The sequence below is a fragment of the Microcaecilia unicolor genome, chromosome 10, assembly GCF_901765095.1.
Source record: "Microcaecilia unicolor chromosome 10, aMicUni1.1, whole genome shotgun sequence".
Taxonomy (NCBI): domain Eukaryota; kingdom Metazoa; phylum Chordata; class Amphibia; order Gymnophiona; family Siphonopidae; genus Microcaecilia; species Microcaecilia unicolor.
Genome location: NC_044040.1, coordinates 26,294,761 through 26,318,251, shown reverse-complemented (window position 1 = coordinate 26,318,251; position 23,491 = coordinate 26,294,761). Strand labels below are relative to the sequence as shown.

Genomic DNA, 23,491 nt, shown 5'->3' with positions numbered 1-23,491 from the left:
AGTGGCCAATCCAGGTCACACGTACAGGGCAAGATCCCAAAAGAGTAAAACAGATTTTGTGCTGCTTTATCCTAGAAATAAGTGGATTTTCCGGTCCATCTTAATAAATATTTATTGACTTTAATTAGCCAAACCTTTTTAAAATCCCACCAAGCTAACTGCTTTTACCAAATTCTCTGGCAACAAATTCCAGAGTTTAATGACACGGTCAGTGAAGAAATATATTTTCCAGTTTGTTTTAAATTTCCTGCTTTGTAGTTTCATTGTGTGCCCACTAGTCCTATTATTTTTGGAAAGGGTGCGTGAACGATTCATGTCTACCCATTCCACTCCACTCAGTATTTATAGACCTTTATCATATCTCCACTCAGTCATCTCTTCTCGAAGCTAAAGAGCCCTAGCCACTCGAGTCTTTCCTCATGAGGAAGTCGTCCCATCTTCTTTATCATTTTTGTCACCCTTCTCTGTACCTTTTCTAATTCTGCTGTATCATTTTTGAGATCCGATGACCAGAATTGTACACAGTATTCGAGGTGTAGTTGCACATGGAGCAATACAATCTAACTTGTTTTCCATTCTTTTCCTGATGATTCCTAGGATTCTGTTTGCTTTCTTAGCCACAGCTACACACTGAGCAGAGGGTTTCAACGTATCATCAACAATGACATCTAGATCCTTTTCCTGGGTGGTGACTCCTAACGTAGCTATATTTTGGGTTCCTCTTTCCCACGTGCATCCGTCATTTACTATATTACTATGTTATGTTACTTTGCATTTGTTCACTTTAAACGTCATTTGCCATTGGTGTGCCCAGTCTCGTAAGGTCCTCTTGCAATTTTTCACAATCCTCGTGAGATCTAACAACTTTGAATAGCTAGTTATTCCCATCTCTAGATCATTTATAAATGTGTTAGAAATTAACAGTGGAGACAAACAAAGCAGATCAATCATTGTTCCATATCATCAAGCTGATCAATCCATAGACTGGTGGGTTGTGTCCATCTACCAGCAGGTGGAGATAGAGAGCAAACTTTTGCCTCCCTATATGTGGTCATGTGCTGCCGGAAACTCCTCAGTATGTTCTCTATCTCAGCAGGTGGTGGTCACACACAGCAGCAGCTCTGGCTAGGCCTCCAAGCCTAATCCTTAGGTTTTGTTGAGGCCTGGGGTTGAGGGCTCTTTTGAGCAAGTGCAAACCTGGTGGTGCCAGGTCCCTCCTTTTCTCCCCCCTCCCGCTGGCTCCGTTTAAAAAAAAAAAAAAAAAAATTTTAAACGTCTTTAAAGGCGTTTAATTCGACGTTTCTTTAAACGTTCATTGCAGCTACTCACTGGGACACCAGTTCGTTACAGCTCGGAGCGGCAAGCAGGTAATTTTACCTTTTTATAGCGGGCAGGGGGTTCCCCGATTCTTCTCCTCGTGGCAATGGCGTCGGAGGGCGAGGGCGCAAAGGGTCGCTCCCCGGATCGCTGGAGCGCTTCTAGAGGGGATGCGGGGGTTTTACAACCTGATTCGCCCTTGATGGGTGATAGTTTAGTGACCGATGAATGTCCCGGTCGTTCCTCCGGCGTGGCGGTTTTTTCCCGCCATAAACGCCCATCCCCCGCTCCTCGCCTCCGCCATCTTGGCCGGCCACGCGGCTCGGACGGCTTCTTCGGGGCCGCCCTTGAGGTTGGAGACATTAATGCCATGAACGCCCTTAATTTGGGCGACGGCACAAAAGCGGCTAAAGTTAAGCGCCGTTCTTCCCGCGCGGCTCCTTCACGGAGTTTCGCGCCGGACGCCATTTTGGATGCACAGCATGTCTCTCCCCCGCTATTGCGAGCGCCGGTTGAGAGTGCGTCTAGGGCTGTTGCCCAGGCTGCGGAAGTGCACAGTCTGGGGGGTTTCTCCCCCGAGTTTGTTTTGCTGCTGCATCAGGCTTTCCTCATGCAAAACGCTGCCCCTGCTCCCTCTTCGGATAAAGAGGTTGAGGTTCCCAGAGGTAAACGCCCTCGGGTTGATTTCCAGGCCTTGGAGGACTTTTGTCTCCTCCGATGTAGATGAGGGCAGCGTGTCTGAGGTCTCCCAACGATCCTTTGCGGATTCCTTGGAGGAGATAGATCCCCGCTCGGATGGAGCGGATGACCCCTCTGCAGCGCGGCTTTTTAGCCCAGAGGATTTGCCCAACCTGTTGTTACAGGCCATGGACACTTTGAAGATTTCCTCTCCGGAGGACGTCTCTCCCTCAGCCCCTGTTGGCTCTGCCATTATGCTGGGGACGAAGCGCCCGCCTAGAACCTTCCACGTGCATGATGCCATGCACACCTTAATTGCGGCTCAATGGGATGTCCCGGAAACGAGCCTTAAAGTGGCTAGGGCTATGTCCCGCCTCTATCCTTTGGCTGTGAGTGAACGTGAGGCCTATCTGTGGCCTACCGTGGATTCTTTAATCACTGCGGTGACTAAGAAAACAGCGTTGCCGGTGGAAGGTGGCACGGCCCTAAAGGACGCCCAAGACAGAAGATTGGAGGCGGCCTTAAGGTCGTCCTTTGAGGCAGCTGCTTTAAGTTTGCAGGCCTCAGTTTGCGGCTCCTATGTGGCCAGGGCGTGCCGGACTATGGTGCAGCGGGCTTCCCCCTCGGATCATTCCTTGAGGGCTGATTGGCCGGCCCTGGAATCGGGCTTAGCCTATTTGGCAGACTTGCTGTATGATGTCTGGAGAGCCTCAGCTAAAGGCATGGCTCAGACAGTCTCTGCGTGGCGGTGGCTTTGGCTGAAACATTGGTCTGCTGACCACGCCTCTAAATCCCGCCTGGCTAGACTGCCTTTTAAAGGCAAGCTGCTCTTTGGGGTCGAGCTGGACAAAATCGTGACCGATCTCGGCACGTCTAAGGGCAAGAAATTACCAGAGGTCAGGGCTCGGGTTAGTATTCGTCCCGATACCTCCAGAGGACGGTTGCAGGAAGCCCATCGGTACCGCCCGGGCAAGTCGGGTTCCTCTGCCCCCTCTTCCTTCAAGAGGAATTTCTCCCCCAAGCAGCATTCCTTTCGCAGAGACCGCCGTCCCGGAGGTGCTCCCTCCGGTCCTCCCCCAGGGTCTCGTACCCAATGACGGGGTCTTGGTCCACGCCCCAGTGCAGATTGGAGGACGGCTGTCCTCGTTTCTGGGCGAGTGGACCACTATAACTTCAGACGCGTGGGTGCTGGAAGTCATCAGAGACGGCTACAAGCTAGAGTTCTGCCAACCCTTAAGAGACGGGTTTGTACTCTCTCCCTGCAAGTCTCCGGTCAAGCTGTGGTAGTGCAGCAGACCTTGGACAACCTGATCCGCCTGGGTGCGGTCGTTCCGGTGCCAAAAAATCAGATTGGCAAGGGACGTTACTCCATTTACTTTGTGGTTCCAAAGAAAGGAGGTTCTGTCCGGCCTATCCTCGACCTCAAAGGGGTCAATCGGGCCTGGAAAGTGAGGCACTTTCGCATGGAGACTCTCCGCTCTGTTATAGCGGCAGTGAAGGCAGGAGAGTTCTTGGCTTCCTTGGACATCAAGGAAGCGTACCTGCATATTCCCATCTGGCCTCCTCTCCAACGCTTTCTGCGTTTTACAGTCCTGAGACGACACTTCCAGTTCAGAGCCCTCCCTTTCGGGTTGGCTACTGCTCCGCGGACCTTTTCCAAAGTAATGGGGGTCATAGCGGCCTTCCTGCTAAAGGAAGGAGTACAAGTCCATCCTTATCTGGACGACTGGTTGATCCGAGCCCCCTCTTATGCAGAGTGTGGCAAAGCTATGGACCGGGTAGTTGCTCTTTTGAGCTCCCTGGGATGGATCATCAACTGGAAGAAGAGCCAGCTGCGCCCGACTCAGTCCCTGGTGTATCTGGGAGTTCGATTCGACACCCAAGTGGGCAGAGTGTTCCTGCCAGACAATCGGATTGTCAAGCTTCAGGCTCAGGTGGACTAGTTCCTAGTAGCCTCTCCTATTCGGGCTTGGGACTACGTGCAGCTGTTGGGCTCTATGACGGCCACGATGGAAGTAGTGCCCTGGGCCAGGGCTCATATGAGACCACTACAGCTATCTCTGCTGCTGCGCTGGACTCCGATGTCGGAGGATTATGCTGTGCGCCTTCCCGTGGACCCAGCAGTGCGCAAGGCGCTGAGCTGGTGGACGCAGACAGACAAGTTGTCTGCAGGATTGCCTCTGGTGACCCCGGAGTGGATTGTCGTCACGACAGACGCCTCTTTGATGGGCTGGGGAGCCCACTGCTTGGGAAGGACAGCGCAGGGGCTCTAGTCTCCTGCAGAGGCAAGTGGTCTATCAACCTCCTGGAACTCAGAGCCATTCGGTTGGTGTTATTGGAGTTCATCCCGGTACTGGTGTTGAAGCCTGTACGGGTCCTGTCGGACAATGCCACGGCTGTGGCCTATATCAACCGCCAGGGAGGTACCAAGAGCGCCCCTCTAGCCAGGAGGCTATGAGTCTTTGCCAGTGGGCGGAAGCGAACCTGGAGCAGCTTTCAGCGGCCCACATTGCCGGAGTCATGAATGTCAAGGCGGACTTTCTCAGTCGCCATACCTTGGAGCCCGGAGAGTGGCAACTATCTGCTCAGGCGTTCTTGGACATCACGAAGCGCTGGGGCCAGCCGAGCCTAGATCTGATGGCGTCATCGGCCAATGGCCAAGTGCCGCGCTTTTTCAGCAGAGGACGGGACCCTCGATCCCTGGGAGTAGATGCTCTTCTCCAACAGTGGCCGACACAAGAGCTCCTCTATGTGTTCCCGCCCTGGCCCATGTTGGGCAGGGTGCTAGACCGGGTGGCAAAGCATCCCGGCAGGGTAATCCTGGTGGGTCCGGATTGACCCAGACGTCCCTGGTATGCGGACTTGTTCAGGCTCTCAGTCGACGATCCTCTGCGGTTGTCAGTGGAGCAGGGCCTGTTACATCAGGGTCCCGTGGTGATGGAGTATCCCTCTCCCTTTGGTCTTACGGCCTGGCTATTGAGCGGCAGCGTCTGAGGAAGAAGGGCTTCTCAGACAAGGTCATCGCCACTATGCTGAGAGCGAGGAAGCGCTCTACTTCTACTGCTTACGCCAGGGTTTGGCGTATCTTTGCAGCATGGTGTGAAGCAGGCTCACTTTCTCCCTTCACTGCTCCAATTTCTTCAGTGTTGGCGTTCCTGCAAGAAGGTCTGGAGAAAGGCCTGTCGCTCAGTTCCCTTAAAGTCCAGGTAGCGGCTCTGGCTTGCTTCAGGGGCCGCCTGAAGGGTGCTTCCCTGGCTTCGCAGCCAGATGTGGTGCGCTTTCTCAAGGGAGTTAATCACCTGCGCCCTCCTCTGCACTCAGTGGTGCCTGCGTGGAATCTCAACCTGGTGCTAAGAGCATTGCAGAAGCCGCCTTTGGAACCCTTGTCGAGGGCATCTCTGAAAGACCTGACGTTGAAAGCAGTCTTTTGGTGGCTATCACTTCAGCCAGAAGAGTTTCCGAGCTCCAGGCGCTCTCATGTCGAGAGCCTTTTCTGCAGTTCACTGAGGCAGGAGTGACTATTCGCACAGTGCCTGCCTTCCTGCCCAAGATTGGTTCTCGCTTCCATGTGAATCAGCAGCTCTGTCTCCCTTACTTTCGTAGGGAGGACTACCCAGAGGAGTCCGCTCTTGAATATCTGGATGTGAGACGAGTCATCATCAGATACTTGGAAGTGACCAATGATTTCCGGAAATCGGATCATCTGTTTGTCCTGTTTGCAGGTCCTCGTAAGGGTCTGCAGGCTGCTAAGCCTACAGTGGCAAGATGGGTCAAGGAAGCCATTGCAGCGGCTTATGTGGCCGCGGGGAAGGTGCCGCCTATCCAGCTGAAGGCTCACTCCACGAGAGCTCAGGCGGCCTCGATGGCAGAGGCCGGATCCGTCTCCTTGGAAGAGATATGCAAGGCGGCAACTTGGGCTTCGGCTTATACATTCTCCAAGCATTACCGTTTGACTGTGGCTGCACGGGCGGAGGCCCGGTTTGGAGCTTCAGTGTTGAGGTCAGGGATTTCTATGTCCCGCCCTGGGTGAGTACTGCTTCGGTACATCCCACCAGTCTATGGATTGATCAGCTTGATGATATGGAAGGTAAAATTATGTATAATCATACCTGATAATTTTCTTTCCATTAATCATAGCTGATCAATCCATAGCCCCTCCCAGATATCTGTACTGTTTATATTCTGGTTGAATTTTAGGTTCAAGTTTAGCCTTCAGTTACTTCAGGAGGACTTCGTGTTCAAGTTCTTCTTTCACTTGGATTCTTCAAGAGTTGAGACGAGTTTGTGTTACAGTGAGCTGCTGCATTCCTCTCCCCTCCGTTTTACGGGGCTGGATTGAGACATAAATTCTGCCGGCACTCCCTCCCGCTTCGTGCGGCTGTAGGGCAGCTTTGTACCCCTCCCGCTTCGGCGGTGTTAGGGTCAGTCAGCTCCTCCCGCGGTTGCGGTTGCAGGATAAGCCAGATCCCCCCGCATCGGCGGGTGTGGTGTCCCTCCCCCGCTCCGCGGGGATGAGCTGGACGGATTCCCCTCCCCCACTTGTGTGGGGATGAGCTGGGTTAATTCCCCTCCCCCGTTTCGGCGGTGGTGAGCTGGGCAGAGTGTCCCTTCGTGGGTGTAATTCTCTAAGTGCTGAGTCCTGCGGATGGAGCTTTGATATCGACATACTGAGGAGTTTCCGGCAGCACATGACCACATATAGGGAGGCAAAAGTTTGCTCTCTATCTCCACCTGCTGGTAGATGGACACAACCCACCAGTCTATGGATTGATCAGCTATGATTAATGGAAAGAAAATTATCAGGTATGATTATACATAATTTTACCATATGGTTCAAAACTTTATCTCTCAGCTGCTGGAAAAAAAACAGCAGGGTGCTTTCCAGCAGCTGAGAGATGCGACCGGACTTACCCTGTGTATTGAGCTGATGTCCTCACCTTGATTGAGGAAAGCACCCTGCTGGTTTTTTACGTTTCAGTCTCATGTCCTGCTTGGACTATTAGCCCCTGACGCAGCCCTTGTGGGCGAAACACAGTCTGTGTCGGGCAAATCTCTGAAAATAAAGTTTTGAACCATATCACTGATTGATCTGCTTTGTTTGTCTCCACGTTGGATTTTGCAGATTGCTTGCCATCTTGTTTCTTAGAAATTAGCAGTCCTAGCACAGTCTCAGCACAGACCTCTGGGGAACCCCACTATTTGCATTTCTCCTTTCAGAATACTGACTATTTAACCCTACTCTCAGTTCTTAATCCATACTAGGACTTTACCTCCTATCCCATATTTAACCCTACTCTCAGTTCTTAATCCATACTAGGACTTTACCTCCTATCCCATGACTTTCTAATTTCCTCCGGAGTTGTTCATGAGGTACTTTGTCAAATGCCTTTTGAAAATTCAGATACACAATATTGACTGACTCACATTCATCCACACGTTTATTCATTCCTTCAAAGAAATGCAGCAGATTGGTGAGGCAAGATTTCCCTTGTCTAAAAACCAAGTTGGCTCTGTCTTATTAATCCATGCCTTTGTGTATGCTCTGTAATTTTGTTCTTTATAATAGTCTCTACCATTTTGCCTGGCACCAATGTCGGGCTCATGGGTCTATAATTTCCCAAATCAACTCTGGAACCCTTTAAAAAAAATTAGCGTTACGTTGGCCACCCTCCAATCTTCCGTTACCATGCTTGATTTTAAAGATAAATGACATATTGCTAACAATAGCTCTGCAAGTTCATTTTTCAGTTCTGTCAGTACTCTGGGATGTGTACCATCTGGTCCATGAGATTTGCTACTCTTCAGTTGTTAAATTGCTCTATTACATCTTCTGGGTTTATGGAGATTTGTTTGTTTCTCCAACTTATCAGCATTGAATACCATTTCTTGCACTGGTATCTCCCCCACATCATCTTCGGTGAAGACCGAAGCAAAGAATTCACAAGTTGACTCTGAAGATCTAGTCTCTGTGCCACCCAAAAATGTATGCGTGGTTTTATCGGTTACTAAAAAAACACAACTTTAGTAAACTTTGGTAAGGCAGGGAGGGATGGGGAAGAGGAATGGAGATTTCACTCATGCCTTTTTCAGTTGTAATTCATTTCAAGATACTTTTCAGGTTCAGTAGGTATTCTCCTGTCCCTGGAAATCTAAGTTTGTACCCGAGGTAAAGGGTTAAGTGACTTGCCCAAGAGGTAATGGGAGGGTTAAGTGACTTGCCCAAGATCACAAGGAGCTGCTGTGGGATTTGAACCCTGACTTCCCTGGTTGCTAGCCCAGTGCTGTAACCACTACACTGCTACTCCACTCCATGAAAACCCTCAACATGACATAAAATTCCTTCCACATCATTTCCTATTTGCAGTTGTAGTTCTACTCAGGTTCCTATTGCGTCAACCCCATCGTTTATCTTGTTTTGTTTGCCTGACTTTTCTTATTAGATTGTACACCACTCAGACATGTAATTGATGAGCAGGATAGAAAGTCCCTTAATAAACTTGAAACTTTCTTTTTAGTAGGTTAAATCTACAAACACAGCAAACCTATACACACACGCACACTTTTAGGGTGCTGAAAACCTCCACTACATATGAGGAATTCTGTGATTTGACATAGCTGTACATTCTCCATCTGAAATGGGGAATATGTGTTTATTTTTTAGGCATGCCTCTGTTCCACACAAAACATATCAAGATCATGTCTCCTTGTCATATTCATTTCTTAGTTTTAGAAGTGTGTAACACCCTGGCTGTAAAATCAGGATGTAGACATTCTGCACGTTTAAAACCCAAATGGTGTTACGGACTGCTGTTCCTATACAGATACTGTAAAGTAGTAGCATTGTGTGAGGTATTATAACCAGCGTCTCTCCCTCAGGCATTGAAGGCCCTGCAGAGGAAGGAGGAAGAGCAGGAAGAGGCACTGCTCGCACGCGCTCGAGTGGTGGAGATGTTGCAGCAGGAGTTAGAGAATGCCGATCATCAGAAACAGGTATTGTGGTCACATGTCTTTCCACCTAAGCCCACTTCTCTTCTTCCCCCACTCTCTATCTCAGTTGATGGCACCCTCATCCTCCCTGTCTCATCTCCCCACAACCTCGGGGTCATCTTCGACTCCTCCCTCTCCTTCTCTGCGCATATCCAGCAGACTACCAAAACCTGTCGCTTCTTCCTTTTCAACATCAACAAAATTCGCCCTTTCCTCTCTGAGCACACCACCCGAACTCTCGTCCACGCTCTCATCACCTCTCGTCTCGACTACTGCAACTTGCTCCTCTCTGGCCTCCCACTCAGCCATCTATCCCCCCTTCAATCCATTCAGAACTCTGCCGCACGTCTCATATTCCGCCAGAACCGATATACTCATATCACCCCTCTCCTCAAGTCGCTTCACTGGCTTCCGATCAGATACCGCATCCAATTCAAGCTTCTCCTCCTTACTTACAAATGCACTCACTCTGCTGCTCCACCCTACCTCTCTACCCTCATCTCCCCCTACGTTCCTGCTCGTATCCTCCGCTCACATGACAAATCCCTCTTCTCAGTACCCTTCTCCACCATTGCCAATTCCAGGCTCCGCTCATTTTCCCTTGCTTCACCCTATGCCTGGAACAGTCTTCCTGAATCCCTACGCCAAGCCCCCTCTCTACCCATCTTCAAATCCTTGCTTAAAGCTCACCTCTTCAATGCTGCATTCGGAACCTAACCTTTCAAACATATAGGTTGCCCCAATCTGTCTGACCTATAGGATTAACTGTACATTTGTCTTTTTAGATTGTAAGCTCTTCGAGCAGGGACCGTCCTTCCATGTTAAACTGTACAGCGCTGCGTAACCCTAGTAGCGCTTTAGAAATGTTAAGTAGTAGTAGTAGTACATGTCCTTGTGTTGTTTTCCCTCATTTTTGTACCTCCCGTTTCTCTGTTTCTTCTTTTCTTTTGTACTGGAAATCAATTTGAATAAAAATGGAAGAATATGCTACGTGGTATAGTTATAAAACTATATAGACACGCTCGATCAGTCTTTTGAAGCATGATTTGGAAACTAGTGGGTTTTCAGCCCACAGTATGTTTTTTTTTTTTTTTTTTTTTTAGTGCTGTGAATTCTAAAGTGAAACATGTTAGATATCCACTAATTGTTCACCAAGTTCTATGAAATATTTAGTTTTGCTGAATTGAATAGCATCTGTAGTGCTTATGTTGGTCCTATAAAAGCTTTCATACAGACTTTATTTGCTTGAGATTTCTGTTTACAGCTACAACACAAAAGTACCCTAAAGTAGAATTGTATATCTGAGCAAACCTTAGAGCCCTGTAACTACCTATATCCGATGAAGGATGAGAGAATAAATGGGGAGGGTGAAGGGAGGAAGAGAAGTTATTTAACTCTTAAACAGATGGCCCCAGTAAATTAAATTATCTGCACCCTTCTCCTCCACTGCTAACTCCAGACTTCGTTCCGTTTATCTTGCTGCACCGTATGCCTGGAATAGACTTCCTGAGCCCGTACGTCAAGCTCCATCTCTGGCCGTCTTCAAATCTAAGCTAAAAGCCCACCTTTTTGATGCTGCTTTTAACTCCTAACCCTTATTCACTTGTTCAGAACCCTTATTTTATCATCCTCACTTTAATATTCCCTTACCTCTTGTTTGCCCTGTTTGTCTGTCCTAATTAGATTGTAAGCTCTGTCGAGCAGGGACTGTCTCTTCATGTTCAAGTGTACAGCGCTGTGTATGTCTAGTAGCGCTTTAGAAATGATAAGTAGTAGTAGTAAGTTGGCTTTGGCTACTCTGATTTTTCTGGTAAGCTCTAGGTCATTAACCGATAGGTTTATTTTTCTGAGAGCATGCGCAAACTAAGTCCTAATTGTGCATTCCTGAAGTCTTCTACATGTGGACAGAAAGTGCTGTTGACTAACCGGAAATCTGTTTGCCATTCATTTTATAAAGGGCTTCAGTAATAAGGTTTCTCAGAGGACAAGCAGGCTTATATATTCTCACAAGTGGGTGTCGCTGACCCACGTCGCCCAGTCGAGAATTACAAAAGTCTAAACAGAGCTTGTGGAGCGTGAGACACGCTCCAGCACGATTGCGTGAGTGCCTTCCCACCTGCTGCGAGAACACTGTCTCCTCAGTTCTTTTTCTACCGTGGTGAGGAGAGGGCAAATTTTTTTTTTAACCGTCTCCTCACATCACTCAGTCCTAACTAATTCAAAGTCAGGGTACAGCTTTCAGTTCTCAACAGTTTTACTTTACAGGGGGCTTCAGGATGGATCAAAGTTCAAGGCAGGTTTATTAACAATGTTGAGGAATACTAAGGAAAAAGAATCTACCATGCAGTTGATTGATTAGTTTTCCTTTGGTTATTTTAACTAAAAAGGAAAACTAATCAATCAACTGCACGGTAGATTCTTTTTCCTTAGTATTCCTCAACATTGTTAATAAACCTGCCTTGAACTTTGATCCATTAAATCAATTTTGCACACACTAAATTTTTTAAGGTGTCCTAACAAATGCGCATTCATGTTAAGATCCTCTGATATCGCAATGAAAAGTTTCCAGCCTAGTTTATTTTTCGTTCTTGTGCTTAGATGTTAAAAGTTGATTCTGATGGAGTGGATGAAGAGGCACCTCTAGCACAGTACTGCTGAAACGTTTTCCAACTGTGATCCCCCCCCCCCCCAATCCCAAACACAGCATGGGGGGGGGGGGGAGGTGCAACCCACAGTTTGGGAAGTGCTGCTCTAGTATGCTTTATTGTTTGCCCATATATGTCACGTTATTGACACACAGCAAGCTCTCTTTTATTTCTTTAATTTTACCCAGTACTTACCACCAAAAATATAAATCATAATACACTTTTTGCCTGCATAAATTATGAATCTTTTATGGACCTAATCTCTGTCCATAGCTTACAGTTTTGAGTTTTTGTGCTCATATGAGACCATGTTTCAAGTTGAGTAGCTGTCACTCATCAAGATAAGGGCCTAAACTGGAGTCTTCAGATGGCCCTGGAAGAATTTTCATGTCTATGACGCTGCTCTCAATAAGGCCACTGACTTTAGGAGGATGAAGACAAAGTGTTGTATGACAAAAGTAATGGTTTATGGAATTGAGGACTCTCAAATTGTGAGCTATTGTTAGATATTACCATGTTAGGAATGCGATGCCTAAGATCAATCATCCAAGGTACATGACGATGGGCTTGAAACTGGTATTTTTCTGTAACGCTGTTTCTGGAAAGTGAAGTTTAAGTCCATAAGTAACACACATTAATTGTCGTTAAATGTAATCAGGCATAGAAGTGGGTGATGTTATCTAATGGTGACAGGATGAAATAGCTCTCCCAGAGCTCGGAACTTAGTGAAAATTTCTGAGAATGTGCGGCCCTGCCACGCACAGCAGTCTCCCCAGCTCCTTAATTTTTGTTTTTACTGCACTGCCTCATGGACACAAAACAAAGCTCTCCCCTAAATGTTTTCTAAATAGTTTTCTTAGAAAAATAACTAATAATCCTTAGTTATTTTTATGAGAAAAAAAAAGATTTATTAATGTCACCTGAGTTGGCATTTAGACCTTGTACAATAGATCCCTTGTCTTGCTATTATCTGTACGCCACATTGAGCCTGCCCATGGGCGGGAATATTGTGGGATATAAATGTCATAAATAAACCTGTGGAACTTTGGAAGGCTAAGTGCTTTGAAAATATGCCTCATGGTCAAAGGTATAATAATCGTCGGGGCAGGAATCATGTGGGTGGGCTTAAAAAGTTAAGTTGGGTCATTAGGGTAAGCTTTCTTGAAGAGATGGGTCTTCAACATTTTTCTGAATGGTAGATGGTCGTTGATTGTTCGGATGGATCTTGGCAGAGTGTTCCAAAGCTGGCTGACCAAAAAAGGAGAAACTGGATGCATAGGAGGTCTTGTATTTTATACCTTTGCAGATGATATCTGCTGTCATGTTTTGACCAGCTAAAAACTCTTATAGAGCTCATTTTGAATAGTTTACGAAAGGGAAGAAGGTTTACAAGATCAGTGCGTGCATGAGTATCTTTACGCCCTCAAATAACTTTGGAATTCGGTGTCTTATCCACACCTAATTTTCAGGACATGTTGGGATGGAAGGGAGGAATTAACAGGGATATGAGGTATTTTTCAGCTCCATGCATATTTGTGGATGTGCATATGTGTGTGTATCCTGGAATATAGGCCCTTTACTTCTGGTTAGAACGCTTATTGATTGTATTTTTTTTATCTCCCGATTTCTACAGATTCTATCGCAGCAATTACGTAAGATGGAGGATGAGGCGAGATCCCTGAAAGTTGAGCTGGACACAGAAAGACAAGCTTCTAAGACCATGGTGGAAAAATCAGAAGTGGACATGAAAGAGAAGGAACAATTATTTCACCAACTGCAGGGTGAGATGCAGAGTTTAAAGGAGCAGTTAGAAGAGGCAAAGAGAGTCTGTGCTAATGTGGAGTCTGAGAGGAACATCCAGGAACAAAAGTATGGAGAGGAGGTGCAGAACCTTAAGGAGCAGTTGGAGGAGGCAGAGACGGTCCACGTTGAACTGAAGTCTGAGAGAGAGCTTCAGGATCGGAAGCACAGCGAGGAGGTGCAGAGTCTTAAGAAGCAGTTGGAGGAGGCGGAGACGGTCCACGCTGAACTGAAGTCTGAGAGAGAGCTTCAGGATCAGCATAGAGAGGAGGTGCAGAGTCTTAAGAAGCAGTTGGAGGAGACGGAGACGGTCCACGTTGAACTGAAGTCTGAGAGAGAGCTTCAGGATCAGAAGCACAGAGAGGAGGTGCAGAGTCTTAAGGAGCAGTTGGAGGAGGCAAGGAGAGTCCAAGCTGAGACGGAGTCAGAGAAAAATGTCCAGGATCAGATGCACAGAGGTGATATGCAGAACCTAAAGGAGAAGTTGAAAAAAGTCATCACTACTGAGCAAGAGTTGCAGGAAAACTCCCAGGTATATAAGTTTTGGGTATTGCCTGTCTCTTCCCAAACCAGCAGCAGCTTGACTGCTGTTAGCGCCTAAAATCAGTAGGAAATTTTTAAGGATTAACTACTTCATATTTATTTGGTGGATGGGATTGTCAGATAATTCTCTAGAAAATTTAATGTAACATTTTTTAAAATTTCAATTTTATTTATTTTATTTAACAGTAGACAAAGCAGAACTAAACACTTTATTTGGAAAAGAAGGTGGTGAACATGTCCCAGTATAAGTAAGCTGTTAACCTGTTGGGAGATGTGTTGGGTGCAGGGGTGTAGCCACGGGTGGGCCTGGACGGGCCCAGGCCCAGCCACTTTTGCTCCAGGCCCACCCAGCCTCTGCCCGCTTTCCCCGTCCACGTGGTTTGCTCACTTTTACTGCCCTGAAGTGCCGTTCTCCCTCCAGCACCGGCGATTCCCATAGCCAGCCTTCTGCCAGCGTGCGTCATCGGGGCCTCTTCTCAGGCATGTCCCGCCTACTCTGCAACTTCCTGCGTCCCACCTTTGCGGAAAACGAAGTTGCAGAGTAGGCGGGACGCGCCTGAGAAGAGGCTCCGACGACGCGCGCTGGCAGAAGGCTGGCTATGGGAATCGCCGGTGCTGGAGGGAGAACGGCGCTTTAGGTCAGTAAAAATGACCAGAACTGACCATGTGCAGGGGGCTGTCGCGGGGGGGGGGGGGGGGGGGGGTAGCGGGTGGAGAGGAAATGCGAGGCCTGTGCCCACCCAGTCCACCTCCAGGCCCATCTAAAAATTAAACTGGCTACGCTACTGGTTGGCTGGATAATACAGGAGAAGTCTTGTAAGAATTTTTGTGCAGCGAAGTTCAGTGAGCAGAGTGGTCTCACTGGGACCCTTATAGAAACACTGTAATCCAGGGGTGAGCAACCTCATGCATGTAAACAGATCGCACTCTTATTCATCGGGGAAATTCTGAAAACCTGACTAGGTTGCAGCCTTCGAGGACCAAGGTTGCCTAGCCCTGCTCTAATCCTTGCCTAACAGTAACATTTTAATGTCTGATTAATTTCCCTCTTTAGTTCTCAAGGGAATTTTTTTCTTTTTCTTTCTTTGTTAACTAATTCGTTTTGTATTTTGGTAGATTTTTTTTTTTAAGGACCTGTGTCTGTATTTCAATTCACAGATACAGTAGAAAAGAAGCCATTTACCCAGATAAATCACTGTCTGAATACTACCCAGCCATTACCTGGTTAAAAGTAGAATCAACGACATGTACATTTTTTGCCCGTTAAGGAGTAAGCATTTTGATATCTACACCTGTTAAATTCAAGGGGAAAAATACCTGCAAAAAAAGCATGCCAAGTATCTGTAGGCATTTTTTCCTATGATAATTTTCAAAAGGAAAGTATGTTTCTATTTCCCATTGAGAACTGGTGGAAAACCCACAGGTAAAAGTAACTGCAGACTGTGCTGTTTGAAGGCTGCCCTCCTCCCATGTTCAGCACTCTCCCCCCCCCAAAAAAAAAATCTATAAAGAATATGTGTAAATCAGCTGAGAAATGTATTATTATAATTGATTGTCCTCGGAGAAATCAATACACGTTGGTTTACATATAAATTTTCTGTAATTTATGAATAGCCTAAATCATAAGTTCTCTCTAAACAGGTTGTCACATATATTGATAAGAAACATTTATAATCTCCCAGGAAATTCAATTAAGGGGTTCATTTAATCACCGAAATGCTGCCTTTGGTTTCCTGTACCGTCATTCCGAATAATTTATGTGCTGAGCAGTCAGATCCTTTACCTCATAAAGCTGGAAGGCTTTCTAGTTTATAGTGTCTTTGTGTCCAGCCTTGACCTCGGAATACTGATGTTTGTAAGTCAGTGTGAACAGGGGCTACATGATCTTTCTGAATTATTTTACACATTTTGTTAAAGATGTGTTGACTTTGCTGGGCAGTCTTTGCTTTCCTGTTGATGGATTCTTCGATAATAAAAATACTGGAAAATCCAGCTAATTGCAGAACATGCAGACAAACTACTGTAGATATGGGTGGTATAAATCTATTTCCAGTGGCCTCTGACTATTAATTCTGTCGTGAATGAGCACTCCTGATTGGCTCTTTTTATGCTTTATATTTTGCAGAAGATTGTAGATCACGGAGAGGTGAATCTGGAGGAAAAAGAAAGCAGCTCTCAAATGGTTTTGGAGCAAGAAGTGATTTTACTTCAGGGGAAAGTAATGGAATTGGAAGAAGAAAAGAAAAATTTGATTGTTCACGTGGCTGATTTGGAGGAAGTGAAAGCTGAAAATGGTACAGTAAAATAGTTTTAACTACATAGTCTTGGAGAATAGGTGTTAAGTAAATTGTTACTATAGGGTTTGGCAATTTGTATTCTGAAATTTGCTGTTTTTGTCACAGGTATATATATATATTTCTTTTATGTTTCAGTGATGTTGAACTCTCGTCTTTCACTTCTGGAATCTCAGTATAAAGGTGTGGGGGCAGCAGAAGAATTACTGCAGGTAAACCTGTATGTCGGGATGGAAAAAGGTGTTGATGAGATTTCCCCTTGCCTGCTGTCTTCTGTTCCCAACCGTGTCCTCTGTCACTGTTCTTTAAAGATCCTGACCCATAAGACAGGTGGTTCATAATATGCAATCATGACTTTTTTTTTTTGTTCTGGAGCTTTCTGCTCTGCTCTGATCTCATACCTGGACTGTAGTAGGTCTCTCACTATTTTCTGCACTGAAAAACAAGCCCCCTGTACCAAACTTAGTTGTATGCTCGATTTAGCTTTCCAGCCTTAGGGGTTTTTCCCCCCTACTATGTGAGATGGTCATGTTAGTAAGTTAGTACTAGGCCCTAGTCTCTGTCGTGTTACCCATGTGTGAGGTTGAGACTCTCTCACAGGAGCTGTAAACACTGCTTCCACATCATTCCATTCTGGGCAGACCCAGAAGCAGAAGTTGGGTTTGGGAATTCAACCCAGACTTCTTGCATTGCAAACATTCCTAATAACTTGTGCTTTATTTTCAGTAATAAATAGCAAACCAGGTTCTCAATTTATTTTGCATAAAAACAGTTCAACAACCCACTCCCAGCAAGATTCCAGAACATCCCTCCTCTCCTCTTATCTATCCTAATTTCTCTCCCCTTCTGTTTACTGCTGCTTCCTTGATCCTCTGTCTCTCCTGTTTCCCATATCTGACATTTCTTCCCAGGTATAAAGTATATTATATCTTTTCATATGAATTCCACTTCAACTTGATTGTATAAATTTCATATTTTATATGCAATGTGAAAAATATTTCAAGTGGATTATTAAATAACTTGGGATGAAATGATTATAGAAAAAGTATAAGGGATGAAAATGTACTTAAATAAGAGCATATCTCTTTTCAGTTTCAGGATGCTTTAGATATATGAAAATTTAGTTGATCTCTTGATATTGTAGTTGAATACTTTTAATGATAATCCATGTTGCCAAACAGGAAAGTTATATGTCAAACCCTGATGGCACAGAAACTAATGTTATATTTTTATTGAGATCTGCTTACCAAATGCTTAAATTAAATTGTTTGCATTAGTCAATGTAAGGTTCATGCTTTTAGTAAAGGTTTTCTATTTTTCAAAAAGGTTCTAGTTTAAGTGCCTTCTTCAGAGAACTTCCTGAAGTATTTCAAATGGTTTTCAATGTTTCTTGATGTAGGTTGGTACAGCTGAACTGGTACAACACTGTGAGACGAGCAGGCCAGGCTTCGAAGGTGATCTGCTACTGAATGTAACTACATACAGGACCAAAGAGCTTTCTATACTGATGATGGATCTGCAAGATGCGCAAGAAGAGATATCAAAGCTGAAAGGGCAGCTACAAGACAGAGGAGGAAGATGGGTTGAGACAGAAGTTGAAAGTAGTCCAGAGGGTCAGATGGAGGAAGTAGCAAACCAGCAGAAAGTGGAGACAGAAACTGACTCCGTGGTATACCCTGCAACAAGTAAAGTTGAGACAATGGAAGAAAAACAGGCCTCACTATTGCAGTATGAGAGAGGCACCTCCCTGATGGATGTAGAGATGCCAGAGAGCACCATGTCTGAAGAAAAAAATGGTGTTTTTCACCTAGAGCAAGTTCTTTGCTCTTCAGAGGAACTACAGGCAAGACAAGGGCTTGGAGAAGAGAACACTTTCATTGCTCCAGATGTCAACACATCCCAGGATCAAGAAAGCCATAGATTACAAAGGCATATTCCAGACCCGCAAATTGTAGAAGGATTCTTCCGTCAAGATATGGAGAAAGAAATGGATAAATATCAATTAAATATGTCAGTCTTAGAATGCCAGACGATCAATGAAGACTCTAAAAAAGCATCTCATGGCATGACTATAGGGGAATGCCTTATATCTCAAGTAAGGGACACCAGTGCTGTATCAGAGCTGAAAGAGCAGGTTAGAAAACTAAAGGATGATGTGAGTGATGTAGAAAAACAGAGAATGTCAGACTATGAAAATATGAGTATGCAGCAAAGTATGCTGGGAGAGCAGATAATTAGTCTGGAAAATGAATCTAAATCTAAAGATCTGAAAATTAAAGCTCTGCAGAAAGATCTGGATCAAATACAGCTTCAGTTTTCTGAACAGGAAACATTGTTAAAGCATTTGAAAAACCAGCTCCAGGAAAAGGAGAAAGAGGTGTTTGGTTTAGAAGAACACCTGAGAAAGGGTTCTTTAAAAATGGAAGAACTTGCTCAAAAGATTGCTTCAAAAGAAACTGAAACTGCAATGGTGGAACAGCAGCTGTCTGAAAAAAGTAAAACAATGGAAGTCCTTAAACAGTCTGTGTTAGAGAAAGATCAGCAGGCTGCAGAAATAAGTCACAGCATGTCTGAGAAAATTGTTCAGCTTAACGAAGAAAAGCATACTCTTAGGGAAGAGATAAAACGTCTTAAAGAGCATGCTATCTCCTTACAGAAAAATGAAGAGAGAAATGGACATAAGACAGAAAATTTTAGTGAAAATGAGCGTTCATTTCTCCAAAAAGAACTTCCACAGCTCAAGGAAATTAAGGATGTATTGGAAAAAGAAGAGGAGCCTCAGGAACAACTTCAGCAGGGCCATGAAATGATGGAGATTAATGAGAAGGAAGCTCTGTTGGGTCAGCTAGAAGCAATAAGACATAATCAGGTCCAGCAAGACAAACGTATAATGATGCTACAGAAGGAGAAGGAAGAGCTGCAGGTTCAGCTGGAAGCAATGAGACATGTACAGTGCCGACAAGAAGGTGACGTGAGCGATAAGTTGGTAGTAGAGAAAGAAGAGTTACACAGTCTTTTGGAACATCAGAAGAAAGAGAATGAACAGTTAAAACGGAAATTACAAGCAGCGCTCATCAACAGGAAAGAACTGATGAAAAAAGTTGACAGACTCAAAACAGAGGTGGTGCTGCTTCAGAGGGGATCTGAAGAAAATGCCTCTACCAGAGAAGGAGATGGCCATGAACCAGCAAAAGTACATACAGAGGAACACAAGACTTGCACAATTCAAGAAACGGAAATATCTTTGAATTACCTTCTTTCTGATAAAGAATTAGAGCTGCAAAAAAGCAAAGACTTGGCAAAGCAAGCAGCCTCTGAAGAGCAACTACAAGCTCTGATCAAAGAAATGACACTAGACTTGCAGGATAAAACTGATCTCATCAAGTCTTTGGAAGCTGAAGCCAGGGAAAACAAAACTGTCATCCAAAAACTGACCACATGTAACCAGAGCACAGAAGATGCTGGTTTGACTGTCACTAATGACCCAGTGGCTTCTGATGGTCAAAAAGAGCACCAGCAGATGGACATGCAACGTAGAATTTCAAGCCTGGAACAAGAAAATGAGCAACTTCAAAAAAAGGTTCAGGAGGCATTATTATCTCGCAAAGATACGATAAAAAAGGCCCAAGAGAAGGACAGACACCACAGAGAGCAGCTGAAACAGCAGAAGGAAGATTATAACCTGCTTCAGGAAAAGTTTGATGACCAAACACGAAATCAAGTGAGCATCCAAGAGCACTTGCGAGAGCTCCAAAGAGAATTGGAACAGTATAGAGAAAGCCAAGGGACATTAAGTGGTATTAATGAAACAGTAGTGTGTCTTCAGTCCTCGAATGAACAAGCATCTAGTTTAACATCACAGCCCCAGGTCACCTCCCAAGATTCTGGCTGGGGACAGGAGTGGGTGGAAGTTTCTAGTTCAGAAATAGAAGATACGTTTAGAGACGATAACTTTTTAAAGTTTAAAGACGTGTCTCAGGAGCTGCCAAGAGAACAGCTGGAAAAGTTACAAGCAGAAAAACAAGAACTTGAGTTAAAGGCAAGTTCTGTGCAAAATGATCTTGCACTGAAATCAGATGAAGTCCTTCATTTAAAAAAGCACATTACCGAAATGGTTTCAGAGGTAGAGAATCTTAAGATGAGGTGTGATAAAGCAGAAACCAGTGTATCAAGTTTAACATTTGACCTAGAACGTAGTCAAGCAGAGGTTTTAAGTCTATCAGATCTAAAAGACTTAAAACCGCAAGTCGAGGAATTAAGAAATCTTGTAAGTATTAAAAGTGAGGCAGCCGAGCTCCTTAGCACTCAGCTCAGAGAGAAAAATGACTCCCTTGATAATATGCAGAAGGTAGTGCTAGAGAAAGAGGACTTGATCAATGCTCTGCAGACTCAATTGGAGAGTCAAGTCAAGGAGTATGAAGAGAAAAGCAAAATGTTCCAAATTAAAGTCGTTGAGCTTCAACAGAAACAAGAGGAAGAGGCTGAAGAAGTGAAGTCTAATCATCAAATGCAAAGAAAGCTACAGGCTGCATTAATCTCTAGGAAAGAGGCACTTAAAGAAACCAAGTCATTAAAAGAGGATCTAGTGGCAGCCAGGGCTACTATTGATGATCTTACAAACAAGCTAATGAATGTGGAACACAGCATGTCTGATCTGGCTACACAAAACAATACACTGCTAAAAACCATAACTAATCTTAAGGAAGAAAGAGAAAAACTAATTGCAGAGGTTGACAAAGCCCTAATAGAGAATCGAAATCTGGATGCTTCTTGTGAAAGCTTGAAGCTTGCTTTAGAGGGCATCACACAGGACAAAGAAAACATAGAAAAAGAAAGAGAGTGTCTCAGAAATTCCCAGGACACTGAAAGATCAGAGTATCAGGATAAGTACAAAGACTTGCAAAAAGAGTATGACATGCTGTTGCAGTCCTATGAGAACGTCAGCAATGAGACAGACAGAATGCAGCGTGCCATAGAGACTGTGAGACAGGAGAAGCAGGAACTTTTCAGCAAGATGAAAAATGTGGAAGCAGAAAAAAGAGTAGTAGAAAAACAACTGCAAGAAACGGAACAGGAAATAGAGGGAATGAAGGAGAAGATGAGAAAGTTTGCAAAATCCAAGCAACAGAAGATCCTGGAGCTGGAAGAGGAGAATGAGAGGCTACGAACAGAGTTGCAGGATAATGGTGCTGAAGATAGTTCTGCCTCAGAAAAGTCCAAGTCTAACGAGGAGTTGGAGAGAATGAAGTCGGAATATGACTCAATTTTGCATCAGCTCACAGTTACAAAGACTGAAAATGATTCTCTTTCTCAAGAGTTGAAAGATTTGAAACACCAGTTACAGACTGCGGAATCTAAGTTGAAGGAAAGTGTAGAAGCAGCAGAGAAAAAACAAATTGATCTTGCCCAGGAAGTCATGATAGAAGCAAAACAGGCTATTGGAACAGAAGCAGATCCTGAAAAGTTAACTGAAGAGCAGACGTGTAAAGATGTAAGCCCAGAATCTTCTGACCCATCTACAGTGCAGAAAGAACTAAAACCAACTGAATTTATCTCTCACGATGAGATTAATATTTATATCCAGCAAGTGAATCAGCTCAAAGAACAAGTTTCAGAACTAGAAAAGAAGAAAAAAGCCATGGAAGAAGAAATATCCATCATTAAAGCCGATTTCCAGAATGTGGGAGAGGAGAAGAACGCTCTACAAAGTCAATTAACAGTCAAATGCAGTGAACTTAAAGCGCTTCAGGAGGCAGTGAATGGGATGGAGCTGGATAACAAACATTATAAAGATGAACTGGTTAAAATGACAAGGCTGAAAGAAACACTGGAAGCTGAGAAGGATGATTTGGAAGAAAGGCTCATGAACCAACTAGCAGAACTCAATGGAAGTATTGGAAACTATCAGCAAGATGCCACAGATTTCCAGACCAAAAATGACAGCCTGGAATCAGAATTGCAGAGCCTCCAAAGAAAAATATGCAGTCTGGAAGAGGAGAAGAGACAATTAGAGAGAGAAAAAGCAGAGGCAGAATCAAAGATACAGAAAGAGTATTCGGAGAAGTTGAAATCTGCTCACAAAGAAGAAAAGGGGAGAAAAACACATACAAAAGAACTTCAAGAGTTGCTGAAAGAAAAGCAGCAGGAAGTGAAACAGCTGCAGAAGGATTGCATTAGGTATCAAGAGAAAATCTCTGGCCTAGAGCGAACTGTAAAAGCTCTGGAATTTGTCCAAAATGAATCGCAAAAAGAGCAAGAGGCGGCAAAAGAAATCCAAGCCAAAGCAATCGAAGATAGAAAGAAAGCACAGGTTGAACTGGCTTCATTCAGAGTTATCCTGGATGATACCCAGAGTGAGGCTGCCAGGGTTCTCGCAGACAGCCTCAAACTGAAAGAAGAGCTGCAGGCACACAAAGAAAGTGTTAGTAGTCAAATGAAGAAAAAGGATCAAGAACTTGAGAAAAAAATAGAGCAAGAAAAAATTAAGCATGTGAAGGAGCTGAAGAATGTGCAAGAAAAACTGGAAGTTGTACAGAGAGAAAAGGATCACATGGAAGCGACTATCGGAGACCTTCAAGATTCCTTGCACAGTAAGAACCAGGAGGCTAAGCAACTTCAGGGGTCCCTAAATGAAAAACTGGCCAAGCTAGCTGCTTTTACTCGAAGTATGTCGTCTCTCCAAGACGACAGAGATCGGGTAATAGATGAAACCAAGAAATGGGAGACAAAGTTCACTGATGCTATTCAGAAAAAGGAAGAGGAGATCAGAGCCAAGGAAGAAATGTGCATTGTACTGAAGGATCAGGTGAAGCAGATGTCCATTCATGTTGAAGAGCTACGTATTAAAGTGTCCAGGTAATTATGATGCAACAAGATCATCTAATTGTCATGGTGCACTTGCCGCTTCTGTCCATACATGGAAGAGGCAGAAGTAGGGCCATGCAAAATTCTTTCACATCTGTTATTTCAAACAGGAAATGTAACTGTTCGGTACTGGTGAACATCAGCTTGAGAGGAGCAATGTGCCTTGCAGGGGGTATGATTAAGCAATGGTATCCCCTGGGCATGTGTGTTTATTGATAGTTAATACCCTGTCTTGAAGAGTTTGTCTCAGACCTTTAAACACAATGGACGATTCTATAATCTAGGTGCCCGCTTTTTGTGTGTGTTATGCACATTAATGTCTAGAAAGGTAACGTGCATATGTGTGCAGGTAAATGCTAGCAC

At 44.7% G+C, this 23,491-nt stretch overlaps 1 protein-coding gene across 2 annotated transcripts in view; it reads left to right on the top strand.

Moving 5' to 3' along the window:
• GOLGB1 (golgin B1) overlaps positions 1-23,491 on the top strand; it is an 81,987-nt gene that overhangs the window by 15,396 nt on the left and 43,100 nt on the right. For both annotated transcript variants that reach the window (XM_030217063.1, XM_030217061.1), the window contains exons 7-11: positions 8,872-8,985; positions 13,261-13,959; positions 16,096-16,264; positions 16,403-16,476; positions 17,664-23,119. In XM_030217063.1, coding sequence (XP_030072923.1) covers positions 8,872-8,985; positions 13,261-13,959; positions 16,096-16,264; positions 16,403-16,476; positions 17,664-23,119 — 6,512 coding nt within the window. The remainder of the gene's footprint in view (positions 1-8,871; positions 8,986-13,260; positions 13,960-16,095; positions 16,265-16,402; positions 16,477-17,663; positions 23,120-23,491) is intronic.